This window comes from Carassius carassius, chromosome 4 (genome assembly GCF_963082965.1).
Source record: "Carassius carassius chromosome 4, fCarCar2.1, whole genome shotgun sequence".
NCBI classification, from domain to species: Eukaryota; Metazoa; Chordata; class Actinopteri; order Cypriniformes; family Cyprinidae; genus Carassius; species Carassius carassius.
Window position 1 is genome coordinate 11694463 of NC_081758.1, and position 24008 is coordinate 11718470.

Here is a 24008-nt window from a genome sequence, read left to right on the forward strand (position 1 = left end):
TGTGTAGGCTGAATTATTTTTATTTAATATTTTTTCCTAGCATGGCTTCAGTCATTCTTTGTCTCTCTCTCTCTCTCTCTCTCTCTCTCTCTCTCTCATACACACACACACACACACAAATCCCAAATTATGAAAACTGTTTCTCATTCCATTTTATTTTCTGTTTGTCTAGAGAGCACTTGTCCTTTTCCCCTTACAGCTCCAGATGGATGGAAAAACGCAACCCACCATAATCTATGTTTCAGCAACAGTTTAAAAAAAGACCCTGCAGCAGGTGTCTGGGGATGGCAAGAGGAAGTCAGTTCTTGGATGGCCGACAGAGTCTGAAAGAGTTGAGATTAATACACTCAGGGGAGATTCATTCAGAATGCTGACAAGGAGCATGAACTATCCAGGCAAGGACTTGGATCATAAAGGGACTGAGTGCTGAAGTAACCTGATTTCCCTCTCATTTGTGTCTGTTACAGATCTGATTCAAGAGCTGGTAGAGCTGTAATCCAGCTTTGACCCCAAGCAAATGACATCATCAGGCTGGGCAACTGGAAGTGCTGAGACGGATTTTTCTTTATGAACTTGTGAATGTTAGCACTATTTGTTATTACTATTATCATATTTTCTTTTTGTGTGTCTGTCTTTTCTTCTTCAATGACACATTGAACCTTAAATAAACAAATGCATTGATGTGCTATTGTAGTTTCTTTAAAGTGGCTGTTAGCTAAAAAAATGAATGCCTTAAATCTATGCAATATTATTATATACTGTATACACACACCAAGTCATTTAAACTTCAGGGATGTCAGTCTGTCCAATTATAGGAAGCATGGGTGATTGTGAATCAGTTTCACCTGTTTTGGTGCACTGGAGAGGCAACAGCAGGACAATCTCCAATAAGGGAATAATTTTAAGGGTGGTGGCCATACACAGTTGTTTTTAGTTTTGTTAGGGTCCTTGTCGAGTTAAGCCTTGTCTGTAGCATGAGGCAGTACCTAATCAGGTTGCACAGGTGTCCAGCTCCTCCAGGATGACCAGACCTCCATGAGTTAGGAAATGGTTCTCTTACTGCTGTTAGATACCAGGATGAAATCCTCAGAGCTGCTATCAGATCTTGTGCTGGAGCAGTGGGTTCTGGGTTCCTCCTGGTGCACAATAATGCCCGACCTCATGTGGCTAGTTTTTAGATGGCCAATACGATAATGCCACAGTCTGGGCCTCACGTTCCCCAGACCTGAGAACCTCTGGAACATTATGTTTCAGAGCATCTGAAGCCACAGACTGTCTGGGATTTCACTGATGCTCTGAACCAGGACTCAGGACACCATCATATGTGATGAACTTCATGCAAGTTGGATCAGCCTGAAACATCAGTTTTATTTTTTCATGGGTTTTTGGTGTGATTGTGAATCCAGTCCTCAGTTTGTTGATGATTTTGGTTTCCATTGACTGTTGTCACACAAGTTTGTTCTTAAATTATCAAATGTATATAGATAATTTTCAAAATTATTATTTCATTCACTGAAATCCAATGTGTGATTTAAGTGTCACCTTTTTTTTAGCAGTGTATTATATCTCAAAGGTTCAGAATTAAGTTTTATTTTTTATAAAGTATGTATCAGTCAACTTTTATTTATATAATATGTAACACTTTTCCAAACAAATCGACGCAGTTCAAACTGCTTTACAGGCAATTGTATTTGGTTAAGAAGTTATTTTAAATTTTTACAATGGCAAAAAAAAGAAAGAAAAGAAAACAGTTTTCTATTTTAATATATCCTAAAATGTAATTTATTCATGTGTTGACAAAGCTGAATTTTTTGCCTCATTACTTCAGTCTCCAGTGTCATATGGTCCTTCTGAAATAAATCATATTTAATAATTTTAAGGGGAGAACTCATCCCATCCACAAGAGGGCGCTATTGCATTTTTGAAATCACAAAACGTCACTATGTTTGGACAACATCACGCTTGTTGCATTCGCTAAAGAAACAAACCCCAAAACAGCCAAATGGGCGCGTTTTATTGCTCTATCTGCAGAAAAACGTTTTTTCTCGAAAAGGACACATTTATGGGAAAAGCCACAAGAAGAAAATTTAAAGTAATTCTCGTCAAATTCATGGAAAAGGTAAGCGTGCTAACAGGACAACTAACGTTAGCTGAAGATGCTGCCACAGTGGATCCAAATGCGATTTGGACACACAATGATTACACTTTATTGGTTAACGCATACAATAATAAAACTACGGTGCCCATAAAGTGACTTGTTCGGTTTACTTAGTTTTGTCGTGGCCACGACATAATAACTCGTGGGAATGTGATAATATGTCGTGGCCACGAGATATTAATTTGTGGGAACGTCATATTAACTCGTGGGAACGTCATATCATGTCGTGGCCACAAGATCATTTTGTCGAGGTAACGACATCCTTATGTCGTGGCCTCGAGATGCTATGTTGAGGGAACAACATCCATTTCTCGTGGCCACGACTTCTTATGTTGAAGGAACGACATGTTTTTCTCGTGGCCACGAGTTTAATGCGTAAACAAACCTGCGTGCCCATAGCAACCCGGGATTATCAGAGATGCATTCATTCATATTTTATTTTGAATTACGAAATTATTTTATTATTTATACATATAAAATTTAAGCATTTACATTATGACATTTTATGTTAATGTCGAGCATTTACAGTAAGCTATTATTTACAAAAGTATTCATAATGTTAAGTAAAGAGATCGAAGTTGAAGCAAAAAAAAAATAATAATAGGCTAATAATAATAATAATGTACACATATTACGGGGGAAAGACTATAAGTTAATGGACTTACAAGACTGTAGGATGGATAAAAAAAGTTTTTATATTTTATTATGCACTTCATGTAATATTTATTTATGATAAACTTAATTTGAATGCTGACAATCGCATGTAATACAGCCTGGTAGCCAAAGCATACGGTTAATATAATAATTACTTAATTCAAGATAAAATATGAATGAATCCATCTCTGATGGGATAATCCCGGGTTGCTATGGGCACGCAGGTTTGTTTACGCATTAAACTCGTGGCCACGAGAAAAACATGTCGTTCCTTCAACATAAGAAGTCGTGGACACGAGAAATGGATGTTGTTCCCTCAACATAGGATCTCGAGGCCACGACATAAGGATGTCGTTACCTCGACAAAATGATCTCGTGGCCACGACATAATATGACGTTCCCACGAGTTAATATGACGTTCCCACATATTAATATCTTGTGGCCTCGACATATTATCACGTTCCCACTAGTTATTATTTCGTGACCACGACAAAACTAAGTAAACCGAACAAGTCACCTTACAGGCACCGTATAAAACATTAAATAAAGTAAGCATTTTTTGCAGTTCCTTTTAATCAAGTGGTGTCAAAAGTGAGAATGGGAGGATGAGTCGATGACCTGTAAATGTTTTAAACGTTGCATGTTTTTTTGTTTGTATAGGTTTTGTGCATAAAAGTTACATTAAGCTGCTTATCTTTTAATCTCCGATATGTTTCTCCTGGTTAAATAAAATTCAGTGGCTATATGAAGTCAGTTTAGTTCTTCAAACTATGAACTACGTCAGCTGATGGTTGACAACCACAAAATGTCATTTATATATATATATATATATATATATATGTATATATATGTATTTATGTTTGGGTGCCGTGAACAGTAATGCCCGTATTTGTTGCTCTTTGTAATAACATTTCTTTGTTATAAAAGGTCAAAGAAGCGCGGCGGACCATTAAAAACCCTGTGGAGAAGGTGGAGAAATCCAGTCCCCATCACGATGAGCAGTTCTGGTGTTACTGCTGCGCGCTGGAGGTGCAGAAGCACATGACTGACAGGAACATCAGCGTGCTGTACGTAGGACTGCTGGAGCACATGAGCACGTGAGCTCACATCAGAACCCGTGAGAAACACACGCGGAGTTAGCACTTCATTCACTCACCGCTTCTCATTTCAGCCCAGAGCACCGGACAAACACGCACAAGTTCTGGTGGGACAATAAAGCAGAGCCCAAACTGCGAGAAAAGTTTATCATAACAGAAGAGGAAACTGAGAGGTCATTGCTTGCTTATTTATGTTTGGGGACATGGGTGTGTTTCATAATTGCTGTAAAAGTTTGCAGATGTTCTACAAAGAAAGAAATATATATATATACATATATATATTAGAGGTGGGCATAGATTAATTTTTTTAATCTGGATTAATCTCACTGTAATCTTGGAATTAATTCTGCCGAAGGCATTCAGAATATGTGTGCTACCCAAATAAAATAATGACTAAAAGTAAGTCTTTGAGAACGGGTTTCTCACGCCAGGTGGTGCATTAGACCAGGGGCTCATCTCCTGTTTCCAAAATGCATAACAAATTGCTTGAGAAAGCTGTAAACTAATTCCACATTGCACAAGGTGCAAACAACCTTACGCCTGTTTCACACATAATCCGTCTGCAGTGCGTATGCATTTCGTATTTTTTTACGCACCCTTGTTAACGGATTCCAGCATTCACGTGGCTGCGGGTTCCTTCAGTGTGTTCCAGGAGCGGTGCGTCTGCAGTAGGGCTGGATGATTAATCGAAAAGTAATCAAAACCGAAATTCAGAACCTCTAACAGACTTAATTTTCCCATGTCGGTTATTTCGTGTTTTTAATCCTGTTAATACCATAGACAGTAAGGTTAATACTTCCCCCTTAAAAGCATACTTCCGCGTGTGTAGCCACATGATTCTGCCAGTCAGTGGCATAAAAGCAAAACACGGACGTGAACGCTGGTTCAACACATACTGATGGCGCGCGAGCGGTGAGCCTTGCGTCTTCACTAAACTTTGTCAGTTGTATTTGTTTTATGGTTTGGACATTCAAGCGATTAGACAGTCGGATGTGTATTATTATTTCGAGCTACCATGTTCGCGCAGCTGCATTGTGGCATGACCACTCATAAACAGTAGCTGTGAAGATTGCGCACACAGAGGAACGCAAAAACTAGTTGTCAGTGCTGTCCTGTGATTTATTACTAAAGTAGCTTAGAATCTCAAAACTTATTATAGCATATTTTTCTACTTTTGAAGGAACTATGCTATTTACAACCCACAGCTTCACAATAATATAGAGACAGTATGACTAATTCACACACGCAATCACTCGTACTGGTAGGCTACTGTGCTAATTTATCTTTATCTGATCTTTATTTATCTCTTACACAGAGCAATAATCTTTAAGAAATGTGACGAACATAGATAAAATAACTGCTGATAGTGAGCTATGATGTCAGATCGCACTTTCAATAGGAAAAAATATCCCACCTTTACTAGTCGATCTTAACCGTCTGGCTGAGGCCAGTCTAAAAAGACGTTCAAGACAGTTGACAGAAAGCGTATCATTTTCACGTGTTATTAAGCCTTGCCACTTGCCAATTTAACCATTCAAAAAAACTTTAAAGAGTAACTAAACCCTAAACCAACTTTTTTTAGTTAATGATCTATAAGAATGGGGCTTTATTAGTGCTGTTCATTGTTTCAGGTAACTTTTTTGACATTTGAGTATAAAGTGTTTTAATTCTATAATATATGGTGTAAAAACGTCTGAGTGCTGCCCTCTTCAGGTTGAACGGTGGCTACTGCAGTTGATTTTTCCTATTGGATGTTGCGGTGGCAAGTGACGTAAGCGGTGGCAGGTGATGTAAGCAGTTTCCAGCTCACCACGCCCCTTGGTACGAGCTAACACGCCCTTGGCAGTATAAAACCATCAAAATCACTGTAGTGAGTCAGGAGCTGGAATTGCGAGTATTGAAACGATCAGGATAGACTATTATAGCATCTATTTAGCATATCAATTATATAGTTATTTAGATCTTTAAGTTAGCGTAGATTTATCTGTATTTAGTACAGTGGTCAGGATGGTACGTAGATGTGTTGCTGGTTGCGACAGCACTGCTGGACTGCATAGTTTACCAGCAGACTTTAAAATTAGGCACCAGTGGTTGCATGCACTTGGCCTGGAAGACCGTGAGTTCCCGCCTAGATCTGGAGTGTGCAAACAGCATTTTACACGGGATTGCTTCTCCAACGCAATGGAGGTGGAGATGGGCTTCTCCACACAGCTCGCGCTGAAAAGTGACGTGATGGGGGAGTTAAGACCGCAGTTTGAGCCAGTTGCTCGAATTGATATGAACAGACACCTCGACATCCTCCACTTCAGGTGAAGGTAGGTGAGAAAAGTCCTCTACTTCAAATGATCGCTCTGTTGCAAAGCTACTTGCGTCATTACAGTCACTCTCCATTTTAGCGTCTCTGACAGCAGCTGTCAATCAATCCATCACTGCGGGTCTCATGTTCACGCCGCTCTCGCTCAGCCCCGCCCTCGGTTCGTCCCCTCTATCTCCGCTGTGATCTGCCCACTTTTCAGCATTTTTCAAATATTGTCAGTGGGTGGAGTCAGGCTCTGACCCAGGGGTTTAGTTACCCTTTAAAGCATTCAAACACAAGAAGCGGAAAAGCTGAACTGAGCAGCTGGTTACTTGCACTGAGCTCGGTGCGCACACGGAGAGAGAGCCGCGTCTCACAGACAGTAACACTGAACTGAGCTCTCCTTTGCGGAATTGCTAATTCAACCTTTTCACACCACAGACTGAACACAATTAATCATTGATTGGTATTGGCCAACAAAGTATTGACTGTTGTCTGAAGTTTTGTTTGATTGTAATCCATTACATATCTTTCTATCAAAGTTATCTAATATTATCAAGATTAATTTGTTCTGACAGTTTAACTCTTGAGTTCTTGTCATATTTTATTACCATTTTCTAAACTATAGCAAATAAACTGATAATGTGAGAAATGTTGAAGGTGTCTGAATAAATTTTGGTTTGACTGTGTTGAATTTTTACAGTGCTATTTTACATTTAATTATTCGGTTTCTGTACCTGGACACTTACAAACTTGAAAAAACTTAAACACTGTGTAAATAGCACAAACAAATAAACAGAACGAACATACAAATTAAACACTTTCAAACAGGGCCCACTGGTACAACCTACACCGGGGCCCTGCTAACCCCAGCTACGCCTCTGTTTACAGTACAAACCTTGTCAGTGAACTATGAGGGCAAAAAAACTAAACAGAAACAAAATAATCGTTCATTAATCGTAATCGAGGTAAAATGTTCAATTAATCGAGGTTTTGATTTTAGGCCATAATCATCCAGCCCTAGTCTGCAGCAGTGCAGCGATCGTTCACGTACCGAGTAGCGGACTGCAAACGCGTCCTGTGTGAAAGCACAATGAGTATGAGTCCGTGCTGCTTCAGCACCACATACGTAATGCACACGGACTGCATACGCACTGCAGACGGAGTATGTGTGAAACATGCATACGTCTTGTCAAGGTTTCCATTGGGAAGCTTCTTAAACAAAAATAAAAAATTACCTGAATCAAACCCGGCGGCTTCAACTGCACCCATAGCACTAGGGTTGGGTATCGTTTGAATTTGAACGATTTCGATTCCGAATGACCGAATTCAATATTTTGTACGCGGAACATAGGTACATTTTCGTGTTTCCAAACGAACATATTAAGTGGCAGAAGTCTCCACGTTCAGCGTAAATCCCGCCCTACAGCTGATTCTAAGGCCGGTGACACATTGGCTGCGTGGAGTGAGCGTGGCGTTTCTGTTGCATGACGGCTGCTTCGCGTTTTCTGTGTCTTTACACACCAGATTCGTGCCTGACGCGGCGCTGGCACGCTGCTGCTACTGTAGGTGACATAGAGGGAGACCACCGACAGACCAGGATCTTGTCTTCACAACAACAATATCTAAACTTCATGTTGAGCATAAATATAAAGCCTACTGATAAAGGACACCGTCAACAGTATTGACGGCAAAATAGGCTGTTTGACAGGTGCAATATGCCAGTGTGTCACTGGCCTAAGGTTTTCAAAAGGCATCACGCGAGTGTGAACATCACTACAACTAGGAAAAAAACGATTGTAATTCAAACGCAGCTCCCGTCGGCATTTAAACAGACCTTTGCTCTTAATTCTGATCGGTCCAACGCAATAACAAAATCTGAGCAGGTCTAAAAACTGAACCAGTTGATGCTGCACTTTACACTTTGGAAAAGTTATATATATATTTTAAATATGAGCAGGCCTACAAGCTGGGATTGGTAATGCTGCACTGTAATCATTGTTATTTATATTTTTCATTATATTTTATTATATTATATTGTTTTTTAGACTGAGAGTATTTTATTTAGTGGAGAACTTTGCAGCAGTATTTTATTTCTTATTCTTTTTTATTTTATATATATTTTATTAAAAAGTATTGTAAACAAATTGTTAAAAAAGTTTATAGTAATAATCTGCAGTTTAATGTTTGCATTTCTTTCCCTTACTGTACCGAAAATGAACCGAACCGTGACTTTAAAACCGAGGTACGTACCGAACTGTGATTTTTGCGTACCGTTACACCCCTATGTACAGTACATCTGTGTATTTATGAGGCACTGCTCAAGTGTGAGAGTTTGTGTGAGGGGGCACAGAGCACCTATCTGGAGGGCTTCCAAAAGCAGGTTTGGATACTAAAGAGCACTCAATCCTCTGGTCACATTCACAAGAGCATCTATTTGATTTATCACTGAGAATAACTCCCCATATCTCACTTTTTCATCTATTTTAAATCTATGAACGTTTTACTCTTTTCTTTTTCCTTTTTTTTTTTTTTTTTTTTTTTTTTACTTATTTAGATGTGGCAGCTTGCTCTCTTAAGCGCAATACAATTCCAATTATGGCACAAAAATAGACTACGCCACCCCGGAAAAAGATGGGCCGGGGACCCGTTTGTACATAAAGTGCAAGGGATACGCGGTGACTGGGTCAGATAACAGACAACAAGGAGACGTTTCAAATCGTTTATTAAATACAAATAAGAAAAATACCCGAAGGCACAATACAAACACACATTCAAATAAATATGTCAACCATAACACTTATCCATTTCAGAATTGGGGATTCAGTTCGCCCGCCCGGTAAACAAAGCAACTACTGCTCTCACCACACAGCACCCAATCACCCTCTGTGAACACAGCAAGCGAGAAGCACACCACCACCACACCAGAGGACGTGGGCGTTGAACTGGCAACCCAACTCTGGATAAAAGAGAAGAGAGGACAAATTGAGACATAAGCAACCATACACACACACACACACACTTTCCACGTAATAGTCTTTTGGTTGAACCCTTATCACATGTGGACAGATGGAATCAGTTGTTTACACAAAAAATAAAAACAACCACTCACTGGCAAATGCTCATTAATAGCTTTCCAACACTGCGTTGCCCGATGATTACAATATTTTAAAAGTACGCCCTTCTCAGGTCGGATTTAGAAATCCATACAAAACATTCAAAAACAGACAATAACAATTTTACAAACGTAAAATACTTTAAATGACAATGTTTCTGCTGAAAGAACAAAATAGAAATGACAACCCAGTTATTCGCCGCTGTACGCCAGCCCAAAGATCAGCACTGAATCTGCTAGGTTTAGAAAGCGTCACTACGGCCGAAAATGCGCTATTGTTCCGGCCGCCTCAAGATGGATGAGAGATAAGAGAAAGTGTTAGTCAGATGATCACAACAAATGCACTATTCCAGTAATAGTCACTGAGAAATGGTCGATGAGTTTCTGGCAAGGGGAAACACAATCCAATCGGTCGTCACTAAGCCCAGCTACTCCCACCAAGCCTGCTGTAACACCACCCCTGTATTACGGTAAATGGTGAATCATACCGCTCAATGTACTCAATAGGGTGCAAATTACAGGCTTGCCATAACGGATACTTTATCAATGAGTTTACGGTCCTCCTCAGTCGCACTCCCGAATGTAAACACTGCGTGCCAGGATGACTTCACTTCCAGAACGAGAATGACGCGCTCGCTTAAGCGTCATTCCAGTCCCCTTTTTATATCTGCCGCACATACCTGGTCCGCCCCTAATCATTATCATGATGGAGCGCATCACCACAACACCCCCCCCCCCCCCATTGATCATCGTAGTCCCGACGATGGACATTCTACTGATCCCAAGGCCTAAACCAGGGCATCACCGAGTTATGGGCCCTGCGATAGACACGGAATTTTGATTAGCCGCACCACCTATGGTTCGTGGTAAGTGATGTCTGTTGGAATGCTGACCTGCCCCGACCCGTCCAGTTCGCCTGGGGGCCCTTTCAGATCGAATGGGTGATTCAAAACCGACTAATCCCGGCCCTGCCTGTGAACTCGTACTATCCCTACTCCCTCTCGCTAAGAACCTACTGGCCGACCCTACAAATCCGGGTCTACTCCCCTCTGCACCTCCTTGCTGGGCCTGGGGGCCCTCTACCACCACATAGGCTAAGTCCCCTTCCTCAATCTCATCCTCCACCAGTTGTGGTGGCCGCTCAGCCTGACCCCCATAAGACTCCGTTAGTACCGTATGATCTTGAATACGGGGTTTTATGGATGCCCGATGCACTTGACGGGCCTTCTCCAGGTCATGTACTGGTGCCACAGTGTACACAGACCCGCCATTTTGCGGAGCCCGAACTACCTGGTATACCGTGGAGCTCCATAGGTCTTGGATCTTATGTCATCCCACAAACCCATTTTCTCGCAGGTAGACCAATTGGCCCTCAGTCAGGGGCTTCTCCCTTACCCGTTGATCATGTTTGGCCTTTCGATATTGGGCTGCTGCCTGCAGTCGCTCCCGGGCACCTTTGAAAGCCACTTGGAGCCGAGCTTGATGCTCTTCCACCCAGTGATGGATTCTACCAGCCACTGGCTCCTGCACCCGACCAAGCAGGAAATCCACCAGCAGCCTAGGTTCTTGCCCAAACATCAAGTAATAAGGGGCTTCCCCGGTGGCTTGATGAGGGGTAGTGTTATAGCAAAATAACACCTGAGACAAGCAAGAGGCCCAGTCCCTCTTCCTCCCGGTGGGAAATGTCCGCAGCAAATTGTGCAAGGTTTGGTTAAATCGCTCGCACTGGCCATTACCGGCTGGATGGTACGGAGTGGTGCGGGATTTGCCCACCTGGTAAAGGCTACACAACTGCTGAATGAGACGAGATTCGAAATTACGGCCCTGGTCGGAGTGAATCCGTCCAGGAACCCCAAACTTAAAGAACCACTCTTCTACCAAGACACGGGCTACCGTTTCTGCCTGTTGGTCCCGAGTAGGGATTGCCACAGTGAATTTATTAAAGACATCTTGTCATTACCAGCACATTTTCTTGCCCAGAATGAGAAGGCTCCAAAATTGTAAAGTCAATGGCCACTATCTCATTGGGGCGAGAGGCCAGTAGATGAGCCATATAACTTCGAGCAACTGGTGCAGCCCCCTTAGCCTGCTGGCACCGCTCACATTGCTGTACCCAATGGGCTATATTGGCTGACATTCCTGGCCAGTAGCACCGTTGTCGCACCAACTCCAGGGTGCGTTCAGTGCCTTGATGCCCATGGTACTGATGCAATTGGTTCAGCACCTCAGGCTGTAAAACCGCGGGCAGCACCAGCTGTAAAACCCCCTCACCCCCGTCGGGACGAAAGACCCTTCGATATAGCAACCCCTCCCGTTCCTCTAGCCGGTCCCACTGCCGAAGCAAAACCAACCCGAGCTTAGGCAGTAATTGTCGCTCCTGAGGCCCTGGACCTCGCCCTTGGCGCCAATATTTAAGAACTGCACCGATAATGGGATCTTCCTCCTGCAGCGCCATCAGTTCTGGCCCAGATCGACTTGGCATGGCCTGCATTGCTCTCACAGTAGTGGGTTCCATCAGATCCCCCACAGGCACCCGCCTCAGTAGTTCAGGCACAACCGTTCCAGACTGACCATTCTCCTCCCTGGATGGTCCCGCAGACGGCAAGCGCGACAACGCATCCGCATTCTGGTTAGACCTGCCAGACCGATACTGAACCTCGAAATCAAAGGCCGCTAATTCCGCTGCCCACCGCTGTTCTGTGGCGCCCAATTTTGCTGTAGCCAAGTGACTCAGTGGATTATTATCGGTGCGCACGATGCATCGATGCCCCAGCAGGTACTCATGAAATTTTTCGGCCATGGCCCACTTTAAGGCCAGAAACTCAAGCCGCATGGAACTGTATGTGGCAGTATTACGCTCTGCCGGCCGAAGACCTCGGCTAGCGTAAGCCACTGGCCTCACCTTACCATCAACCTCTTGAGAGAGCACTGCCCCTAGCCCTACATGACTGGCATCTATTTCCAAGATAAATGGAAGCTTAAAGTCAGCATATGCAAGGACTGGCGTCGTAGTGAGTTTCTGCTTCAGGACCTGAAAGGCTTGTTCGCACTGTTCAGACCAAAGCTGCGCCAATTCTTGTCTCTTGCTACTCGCTTTTCCCCCACCTGCCTTGGCCACCAACTGATGTAGCGGAGCTGCTATCTGGGCAAACCCTTCTACGAAACGCCTGTAGTAGCTAACAAAGCCCAGAAAAGTTTGCAACTCCGACACGGTCTTAGGACATGGCCACTGGGCTACGGTCTCGACCTTACCCAGGTCTGTGGCCACCCCCTGGGAAGATATTACATGTCCCAGGTACTGCACTTTCTCCCTAAAAAATGCACATTTTTCCAACCTTACTTTGAGACCAGCGGCTCGTAGGCGACCCAGCACCATCCTCAATCTCTGTAGATGATGTTGCACCGATGAGGAATATACAATAATGTCGTCCAGATACAACAAGACGGACTGGTGTCGCTGGTCGCCAAAGAGCCGCTCCAACAAACGTTGGAATGTGCCGGGTGCATTGCACAGCCCAAAGGGCATACGATTCCACTCGTAAAGCCCAAGGGGGGTACAAAAAGCTGTTCTGTGACGATCAGACTCCGCAACTGGGACTTGATTATACCCGCTGGCCAGATCTAATGTGGTGAACCAGCGAGCCCCCGTTAGGGAATCCAAGGTTTCCTCAATGCGAGGCAATGGGAACGAGTCTCTTCGGGTCTTGGCATTGAGCTGACGGTAGTCAACGCACAAGCGGAGACTACCATCCTTCTTCTTGACTAATACCAGTGGGGAAGCATAGGGGCTGCAACTTTCCTGAATCACCTGGGCGTCTAGGAGCTGGCTGATGTGAGTCTTAACTACCTCATAGTCGGACGGGGGGGTACGTCTATAGCGCTGACGAACTGGAGTCTCATCTATTAAGGGAATTTCATGAGACAGGAGGTCAGTGCAACCCAGGTCTCCCTCACCAGTAGAAAACACACTCTGGAATTCCCTAAGGAGAGCCCTTACCTGCTCCTGTTCCTCGTCAGGCAACCCTTGGAGTTCTACACTTTCGACGTGCCCTACCCCCGATGCAACAATCCCCTCGCAGAATGCCATTCGAGTATTTGCGACTGAACCCTCGGTCAGTCCGGGAGGTGAATGTACCAGAAACACCTCCCGCAGTTTCCCGAGGATCATTGTAGGGTATAAGACAGCGTCGAGCACACCAACGTTGACGATGGGCACATGGACAGTACCACTACCCACATGCACTAGAGACGGGGAGGCTAATAAGCCAGCAGGTAACCCCGTCTCAAGGGGCTCGAATAATACGGTCTTACCACTAAAAATGGATGAACACGTTGCGGTCACGAATTTCAAAGAGCCACCTGGAACGCGGCACACTCGACGCCCACTGACTTTTACATTACCTCCGCATGTAAGGACACCATCCACCCTTTGACAGGTTTGAAAGGCCTGAGACAATTCCGCCACCTGCGTCACGAGTGGTAGCTCAAATAAGGTGGACCCGTACTGACCAAAAAGCTCACGGTAACAGCGACTAAGAACGTTCATTCCAAGGATGCCAGGAGTACTAAGGCTACCCCCGGGAGGATCACGGACCACCAGTATTCCACACTCTGACACCATGCGACCGCACAGTTCGATGTCTAGTTCTATATACCCAATATAGGGAATTTCCAATCCGTTGGCTGCTCTGAGCTGCAACCAACGACATGACTGCAAACGATCCTGGCCCCATGGTTCAAACCATGACCTAAAACAACTCTCTGTAATGGTCGACACCATGGAGCCAGTATCGATCAAACAGGGCACGGAGACACCCCCTATAACAACAACGAGGTGCGGACATGAGGAGACCAAACGAGGCACTGATATGCCCTTATGAAAAACATGGGAGCCATGCATACCCCCAACCGGACTGTGGCTCGGTAGCCCGGTGGGAGCTAGTTAACCAACTGATCAGGGAAACCAGTCCTAACCGGCCCTACATTGCCAGTGGCCGAAGCGATCGGAGGGTGGACTGGAGGACCAGGAGAACGAGGTTGCCAATTACATTCCCGTGCGAAATGACCGGGCTGCTGACACCGTCTGCAAATCACAGGCGTGAAATGGGGCAAACGACCGACGAACTGGGGGCTTTGACTACGGGCTAAAGTTTGAGTAAGCTGGTCAAGTTGCTTTTGCTGCTGATTCAGCATTTCCCGTAATTCACCGAATTCCGATGAATGCTCCCTATGCTTGGGATTTAGTCCAGTGTTACCTTGGACCCCCCATTGAATCCCGTGCACCAGGGGTGCGGATTGACTCTGCCCCCTTGCTCTACCCGGCATTCCCTCTTGCTCCCAACGGATAGCCTCCCCACGCACCTCCAATAGTGTTACAGCAGGCTGACGTCGTACCAATTGCTTTAGCTCCCTGCGCAAAGAATTATCTAATACGTATTCGATAAATTGATCCCTCACCATTACATCTGCATTTGAAATGCCATATGGTGACTGTTGCTTAAATTTATCAAACAGACCCAACAGTGCCAGGGAGAACTCTTGTAATGTTTCCCCCTCCAGTTGACGCCGCAAATAAAAAGCCTCTTGTAGTGCAACATAAGATTCGGCGCAAGCATATAGCTCACGCAGTGCTGAAACAATTCTTTCTGGATCGTCTTTATCCATGCTAGGTCGATATTTTATTTCGCCCGTGACGCACTACTAGAGGCCGCGCCAGGAGAAGGCGACTCAACCGGTGCCCGCTCCTGTCGCAGTCGCTCATTATCAGCCTTCAATTGGGCCACAAGGTCTCTCATTTCCTGTAATTCAGCTTCCATGATTAAACACTAAAGGGTACTTACCAGACGAATCTCCACTGAGTTGTCACAACTAAACAAAAGAAATACATAAAGAGAAAAACAATATCACCGTGTCTGAATCTAGACCACAGTCACAACACCCTGCCGACTATACGCCAAATGTGGCAGCTTGCTCTCTTAAGCGCAATACAATTCCAATTATGGCACAAAAATAGATTACGCCACCCCGGAAAAAGATGGGCCGGGGACCCGTTTGTACATAAAGTGCAAAGCACACAGATACGCGGTGACTGGGTCAGATAACAGACAACAAGGAGACGTTTCAAATCGTTTATTAAATACAAATAAGAAAAATACCCAAAGGCATAATACAAACACACATTAAAATAAATATGTCAACCATAACACTTATCCATTTCAGAATTGGGGATTCAGTTCACCCGCCCGGTAAACACTGCAACTACTGCTCTCACCACACAGCACCCAATCACCCTCTGTGAACACAGCAAGCGAGAAGCACACCACCACCACACCAGAGGACGTGGGCGTTGAACTGGCAACCCAACTCTGGATAAAAGAGAAGAGAGGACAAATTGAGACATAAGCAACCATACACACACACACACACACACACACACTTTCCACGTAATAGTCTTTTGGTTGAACCCTTATCACATGTGGACAGATGGAATCAGTTGTTTACACAAAAAATAAAAACAACCACACACTGGCAAACGCTCATTAATAGCTTTCCAACACTGCGTCGCCCGATGATTACAATATTTTAAAAGTATGCCCTTCTCAGGTCGGATTTAGAAATCCATACAAAACATTCAAAAACAGACGATAACAATTTTAAAATACTTTAAATGACAATGTTTCTGCTGAAAGAACAAAATAGAAATGACAACCCAGTTATTCGCCGCTGTACGCCAGCCCAAAGATCAGCACTGAATCTGCTAGGTTTAGAAAGCGTCACTACGGCCGAAAATGCACTATTGTTCCGGCCACCTCAAGACGGATGAGAGATAAGAGAAAGTGTTAGTCAGATGATCACAACAAATGCGCTATTCCAGTAATAGTCACTGAGAAATGGTCAATGAGTTTCTGGCAAGGGGAAACACAATCCAATCGGTCGTCACTAAGCCCAGCTACTCCCACCAAGCCTGCTGTAACACCACCCCTGTATTACGGTAAATGGTGAATCATACCGCTCAATGTTCTCAATAGGGTGCAAATTACAGGCTTGCCATAACGGATACTTTATCAATGAGTTTACGGTCCTCCTCAGTCGCACTCCCGAATGTAAACACTGCGTGCCAGGATGACGTCACTTCCAGAACGTGAATGACGCGCTCACTTAAGCGTCATTCCAGTCCCCTTTTTATATCTGCCGCACATACCCGGTCCGCCCCTAATCATTATCATGATGGAGCGCATCACCACAGAGATAGGACAGACTCTGAAATCACCTCGAGTGTCACGCGCGCTTCCGTGTGTGTGATGAATGAAGACGCGCTTCTGCGCCATTCATTAACACAGACATGCAGAACATGCAGGATTCATATTTAAATAGACTTATAGTCCGGCTGAATATTTACAGATACTAGTCCATATCGCTATTTGATGTAAGTGCAATGACCAACTTTTGATTAATTCATTCAAAATTTGGCAAATTCTGTGACATTCTGCATTAAACTGTAAATTCCGTTTTTATGACTGGATTCCGCGATTCCGTACGCGTTTTCTGCATCGCGGAAATCATGGTCCTACAATAAGAAACAACTTTTAAAACCCAGTATAGATTAGCAGCAGGTACAGTATAAAATCAGAAACCGTTCTTGTTTAGGAAAATTATCATATCTGCCTTCTCAGGCAGGATGCATGAGCGTTCTGGACAGATAACTTTATTATCTCCTGCTGTGGAGAAAACACGTTCGCTGGGTGTAGAAGAAGCTTGAACGCATAAATAGGAGAAAAAAGAGGCAGCGGAGGACGGTCGGCGCAGCGCATCAAAGACAGGGCACATATTTATTTCTACTCCATGAACTCGGAGGTGCATTATCATGTTCGACGTGCACCCTCCTATGCACGAAACAATCTTATTGCAAATGTTGCATTTTGCTTTGTTGGTGTTCAGCGGTTTCTTCTTCTTCCGGTCGGCGGACTAGGAATCAAAATTAGGAATCGAAATTTTAACTTTTGAACGATTCCGGGAAAATCGCAAAGCTACTCCCGGTTCCAATCGATACTCGATACCCAAGCCTAGTTAGTAGTGATGTGTCATTCATGAACGAATCGTTCTTTTTAAACGAATCTTTTAGGTGTACGAATCGTTCTCGTTCACGTAATCCACTGACTCATATTTCTCGTTCACTGAAGTTCCTTCCTCCACAGCAGCGCGGCGCTATTAGCGGGTAGCTCTGTGAACTGTTTCATCCTGTCAAAGAGTTACTCAACCTCGAGCCAATAGAGCATCACAGTCCCGCCCACAGCCGGTGCCGGAAGTAAAAATTCAATACAATTTCTGCATTGGGCTATAAGCCATAAAAACTTAACCATACATGGTAGACTTAAAACCAGCTACGGCTGTACTAAGCGATAGTATATGCTCATATAAACGCCAAAAGTTCATGGGGCACTAACCTTGTTTTGAGATAAATGCCTTTTATTCGCGATGTCTTGGATAAGTACTTTATTACCCACAATCCTGAACAATCCCACAGTGATGTATCTGATAGGTGGAACTCATGTAACTGTCTTGTTAAACCCCGCGAAGGTCCGTGAAGACTGAAGATCATTAATAAAAAAATAAAATAAAATAAAAACCTGTGTTGCGTTTTTGCACGGTAGACTTATCAGTGCAACCATGATCTCCTTGGCTGCCATAATGGCTTTTTTCAAGGAGGAAAACAAAAGTGTTCAAAGGGGTGAAAACCACTTCAGATCGGGTCATGTAGTAGAGTGTAGCGTGTCCGAGGGTCAGCTTGTGGGTTTTGTAAGGGCCAGCATGAGGGACAAGACCTACAAAGTTTTGTTGAGTTTTGCAGGTAGGTTGGTAACGTTTGTTAGCATTATCGTCCACTTTAGCTAGGCTACTGTAGCCTTTATATGGTATGAGTCATATCAAGCATTTTATGATGGCACTGTCAAAACAATATTTAGCCTCGGCATACCTTTTTGTGCATTTACTGAACATTTGTGTAATAATTCATGGCAACGACACGTGTTGATGACTGAGCGGTGATTGCAGTCAGGTACAAAGAACTGCACCATGTTGCTGACGTTATCGTTAACCGATTTCACACACGCACACAATATAAAATACACGATGATAAATATAAAATTCAATACACAACACCTATATAAAACACTATTTATTTACACGATTAATACTGAAAGAACTGCTATTAACTGCACATTCAAATAAAATTAACTGGAGGAAAAAGTTCGCGTGGCCGTCGTCAGATTTGGAAGTCGCTCAAAAGGCTCGTTCGCGGTTGTGGCTTCAGTCGAATTCAGTGAGGCGCGGTGGTTTATGGGATGAGTAGTTCCTTCGCTCGAAATGAAAATATGTACACAGTCTTGTACCTTTGACTTTTTTTGATTTTCTCTTAGTTTTTTCACTCGAAATGATATGTTGAATGCTTATGAGTTCAGCCGTAGCTGGTTATCCTCAGACATGCTCTAAAACTCTTTAGATACGGATATTTCCAAAAGTCAATGGGAGAAATGAATGGGAAATTTACTTCCGGCACCAAAGCTCTCTCGGGCTGTGGTCGGGACTGGGATGCTCTATAGCCTTTGAGTATGACATGTGACAAAACATGTGATTTGTTGAATGTAGTAAACTAATACGCCCTTCACTGAACGGGTTTCATATGAGTCTGAACGAGCTCTAGAGATATCGTTCGTGAACGAAATGACTGAACTGGTACACATGTAGTTTGCGAACGAGTTTAATGAAATGACTGATCTGATACCCATGTCGTTCACGAAAGAGTTAAATGAACAGACACGTCTTTCTTGAATGCAATGAACTGGTACATAGCTTATCTCGTTAGTGAACAAAATGAATTAAGAGTAAACCCGTTCAGTTGGCCATTTAGCATGTCAATCTCACAAAATGCAAAGCGCAGTTATAGGTACTGTGCACATATACGCTTTTCATATTTAGCAAACAGAACATAACTCCACGTTTAATCCCCGATTTATGAATGTGAAGATATAATATAGGTACGAACTGTCTGACCAAACAATTAAAATGCTACTTATGCAAGAAAACCTCGTGCTTTTTCATCTGAACAACTTAGACTTTATATATTGAATGCGATTATGCACACATTTTAATAAATCCAAATCAGTTTTGTAACAAGTGAATACGTTCGTTGACTTAAGACATAACACATAAGACACTCTTTTTTGCCACCTGCTGGCATATTTTGTGTAATACGAAGAAATGGTCACTGAACAAATCAGTGAACGAATCTCTTGAAAGAATCATAATTTCCACCATTACTAGTTAGCACGTCACGTTTGATGTGGTAATTTCACAGTAGGCATACACACAGGTTCGAAGACTCGTTCTCGGCCCCTACAGTGCAATTCGATTAGGCATACATCAGCGCTAAAATATCAAGGTGAAAGAACCCAACTTTGATAATAGATTAACACAATATTTTTTTTATCGCCCTATAAGAAGCTCCCATTAATGCAGCACGTTAACGCAGATAACGGCCCCCCACTTATTTATATATATATCTTTTTTTTTTTTTTTTTTGTAGATTAAAGTCTGAGGTTTCCAAGGCTCTGGAACAGTTTGAGGAAAAAGAGGACATGCTTATTAAACAGGTAAAGACATTTTTACAGGTACTTTCGGTGGTAATGGATGTTGTTTTTACCATATCTGAACATTTCTTCTCTTCTTTCATCCTCAGCAGGCGGCAGTGATCCGATCCCAGGAGCAGCACAGACTGGACATCCTTCAGTCATTATCAGAGGTTTGTTTTCCTGGGATGCTCCAAGCGTATCCATATCTCAGCTCTCAGTTAAAATTAAAAAGCTTGCAATTATTAATTAAAAATGAATAGGAAATGTTATTTGTGACTCTGTTGCTAGTTAGCCTTTTTTAAAAGAGCATGTATAAATTATCAAAGTTATTCCTTTGCTGGGAAAGATGTTAAAAAGACATGGAGTATTACTGTTGACTTTCCTGAATCAAACTTAGCCTGATCTAGAACTGGTCCAAGCTGCTGTAGTGGACCTGCACAGCAGTCAACATGCAGCCAGGTAAAAGAAATGCAAAAATGATGTTCCAATACACTAGTATTCAAAAGTTTAGGGTCAGTAAGATTTTAGATTTCTTTCAAGAAATGTAAACTTTCGTTCAGCAAGGATCCATTAAATTGAACAAAAAGTAACACAGAGACAAATTTATAAAATACATGTATAATGTTCACAAGAACATGAACTTCTTTCAAAATATTAAATTCTTACCGACCCCAGATTTTTTAAATAGTTATTGTATTTATTCGGTATGAGAGATATATTGCAGTTTTATTTCAGATAACCTAAGGTGAAAGAGTTTAACAGTAATGACAGTACATTTGTCATACAAGACTTAATTGTAAAAAATCTCAATAATAAATGCATAGTTGTGTCCAGATATTTTACTTCTGCTTATACAAGTCAAGGTTTTAATATGCTGGTTCCGGTACTGATAAACAGAAATTACATTTGATTATGTTTCTTCTTCTTTATTATCTCAGGATGATCAGATTTATTTTTTCTTCATAATCTGAAACTTAAGAGTTTCTAATGAGTTTTGATGTTTGATAAGAAGTTCTCACAGTCGCTCTTATGAAATGGAGGCACAACCCGGGCCGAGCCACGAGGATTTCACCTCACACAGTCAGTGGAATGAACCAGAACTCAGCTTAACTTTCATTGGTTACCAGGTAACCATCTTCATAAATATATAAATTATATAAATGCAACAATTATTGATAAGATTAATAAAGAAGGTCAAGGATCATTTAGGTTTGCTGCTCCTATTTGCAGGACTCAGTCAGCAGTGGAAATGTTCATACCGGTGAGTAAAATAGACTTGGTTTGGGTTTCTTCTTTGAGAAGATACTGAGCAGATTGTGTTGAACTGTAGGAGCTGTACCGCCGTGGCTTCTTGAGGAGGCTGATGAAGCCTCGAGCAGTGGACAGCAGGACATGGGCCCCTCACTTCAGGAGTTCCTCAAGCACAGTGTGTACTCCACTCTCATATTCATACTCTCCGTTTTGGGCTTTTTAAACACTTAAAAGCGATGATTCAATCAAAAAGAAGATTCAATCATTTACACACCCTCACATCGTTCCAGACTCGTATGACTTTCTTTCTTCAGAAGAACACGTTATTTGAAAGAAAGTTGGTAAATGAGCAGTTTCAGTTCCCATTGACTTCCATTGTATTTTTGTCCATAAATGTAATACTATATAAAAACATACCTGTATTTTTCTTAAAACTGAATCTTATTTTAAACAAAAGTAGTATTAACTTAATATTTTAATGATTTTATATTAAAACTTGGTTCCACACTATATTAATTGGCCTTGACTACAATGCACTTATTGTGTACATGCATGTTTTTACATTGTACTTATATTTGAAAAATATTGCGTGTAAATACATCTGTAATATAATTATACTGTTGACCAATCCCTTACACCTATGAACACAATAAGTACATTATACTTATTTTTTGATCCAAGTACATAGTAGTTAATGTAACGTGGGACCTCTTACCATTTTGATCTCACTATTTATGTATGTTAAGCCAGTTTAAGTAGTCAACCAGGTTTATGTTCATTGCAAGTTGTTTTGCGTATATAACTGTGTATGTTACAAATAAAGAATCTTGAATTACAGAAGAGCAAGAGAAGCTCAAGAAGCTTCCGCCCAACCGAGTGGGTTCAAACTTTGACCACGGCTCACATACTGATGCCAACTGGCTGCCATCTTTTGGACGTGTTTGGAATAGTGGCAGGCGCTGGCAGTCTAGGTGAGCTCGAACTACTGCACATTAGCAGGTTCATTCACTTCTTGTTCTTATTGGCACTTGTTTTTTTCACCCTCAGGCATCAGTTCAGAGAAGAGGAGGCAAAAACTAGGGGGAAGATGTTGGGAAAGCAACAAAGAAGCAAAAAGACCTCAGTAATGGAGAGTTATGAACTGGATGCCCCACATATATCGGCAGTATGGGAAAGGTGGTGTATACATTGGTTTTCTCATATTGAGAACTATTTAAAAGCAAGCTACAATTTTACGTGCGTTTCAACTTGTGTATTTCCAAAACAATCATTATGAAGGCTTTGTACAAGAAATGAACATCACCATTTGCATTTCCAGTTTATTTAATACATTTTGCTACAGATGTTGTGATTTCCTTTTTGGTCATAAATCCAAAACCAAATATTCTTCCCACTCTTCTCGAAAGGTAAATGTGATAAAATGAAGATATAATGTGCAATATCTTCTTTCCATTTTGAACAATACATCAGTTCATTCAAATTTAATAAAATCTTGTCTATTATAGATATTTCATGTTCTCAACGGAAAGCCAAGACCATATTAATGTTCAATAATATAATAAAATACCTTAGACGTCTAGACAGAATAAAAAAAATACAGATTACATTAATAAAGGATACCTTGCAGTCTTTTATTTTTCTTCTTTGTTTTAGTAGTTTCTGTTAAAATAATACATGACTGAATGCTTTAGAACGCAAAAGAAGAAAAGTGTCTCTGTAAGAGATGCAGTGTCGGTCATAACTGTACAATACATTACATTTAAAATGGACCGGGTTAAGGGTCTTCATCAAGTTCCTGCACTGAAGCTTTTATCTATTTAACTTCATTCTCAAAACCAAGAATATCTGAAAGATGGATCGGGCCGAGCTGCCCGAAACATGTGGCATCAGCTCGACCCGACGACATTACGAAAGGTCCGGTCTTCCCATGGCCGCAAGCCAGAGAAAACACTTTCAGTAGCTTCATTAAATAGCGAATAATGTGGTTTATTAAGAGAGGAGGAATGAGGAGAGACACCACCACCAACATCATCATCAGCCCATCCTCAGACCCTTTACCTTACTAGTATTTGCCTTCATCAGTCAGTAAACATTGCTAGTTCCTCTTTGAGATGTCTCATTTCAGGCTCACGTGATGACTGATATTCTCTGCACATGCTCTAGCAGTACAGGACTTCAATCAGAAGAAGTTTTTCACCCCACTCACCATTGTTGTCAAAAGTGGTTTCTACATCATAAAATCACATATAACGCATGCCGTATCGAATTGGAAGTCAGGTCAAAGATCTGTTTAGCTACCTTAGTTAAAATCATGTGACCACTCATGCTGTACTGCCATTGGTTAATATCGACTCTAACGTCATCAAACTTCATGAAGAAATGTAATGCAACCTGGGGAAGTTTTGTAGATCCACTCTTAAGTTTACCCTCAAACCTTGTGGTGCTTTTTTTCCCATCCATCCTGGTTTTGATAGTGACGGAGGTTTGCTGCTTTGTGAATGCAGCAGGTGGAGTGAGAGGTGATGAAACGTCCTTACATGGCAGTCTTTCTCAAAGTACCAAGACCATGCTGGTGTGCAGATGGACAGAGATTTGGAGTGAGTGATTGGGGTCGTCCTGTATAGTGAGCGTAAACAATAACTCCAGCTCTCCTGTCTATTCTGTCTGTCTCTGTCCAGGCATGAGCATTGTTTGAAGAGGAGCAGGACTGCAGCAGCCCAGTGTCTCCTCCAGTCTCAATAAACAGAACGAGTGCTCTGCTTAACTAACTTTTATCTGAGAGAGAGAAGGATAAAAGAGAAAGAGAACT

At 42.4% G+C, this 24008-nt stretch overlaps 1 protein-coding gene and 1 pseudogene across 11 annotated transcripts in view; one reads left to right on the top strand and one right to left on the bottom strand.

The window, feature by feature from the left end:
• The first annotated feature begins 1969 nt into the window (after positions 1-1969).
• Positions 1970-22825, top strand: LOC132134659 (centrosomal AT-AC splicing factor-like; annotated as a pseudogene).
• The window catches only part of LOC132134566 (rho guanine nucleotide exchange factor 12-like), a 71009-nt gene continuing 69505 nt past the window's right edge, over positions 22505-24008 (bottom strand). For 10 of the 11 annotated variants that reach the window (XM_059547114.1, XM_059547105.1, XM_059547098.1 and 7 more), the window contains one exon: positions 22505-23974. In XM_059547114.1, the coding sequence (XP_059403097.1) occupies positions 23964-23974 (11 nt within the window). In that variant the 3' untranslated portion in view covers positions 22505-23963. The remainder of the gene's footprint in view (positions 23975-24008) is intronic. The other variant, XM_059547119.1, reaches the window with a different exon arrangement.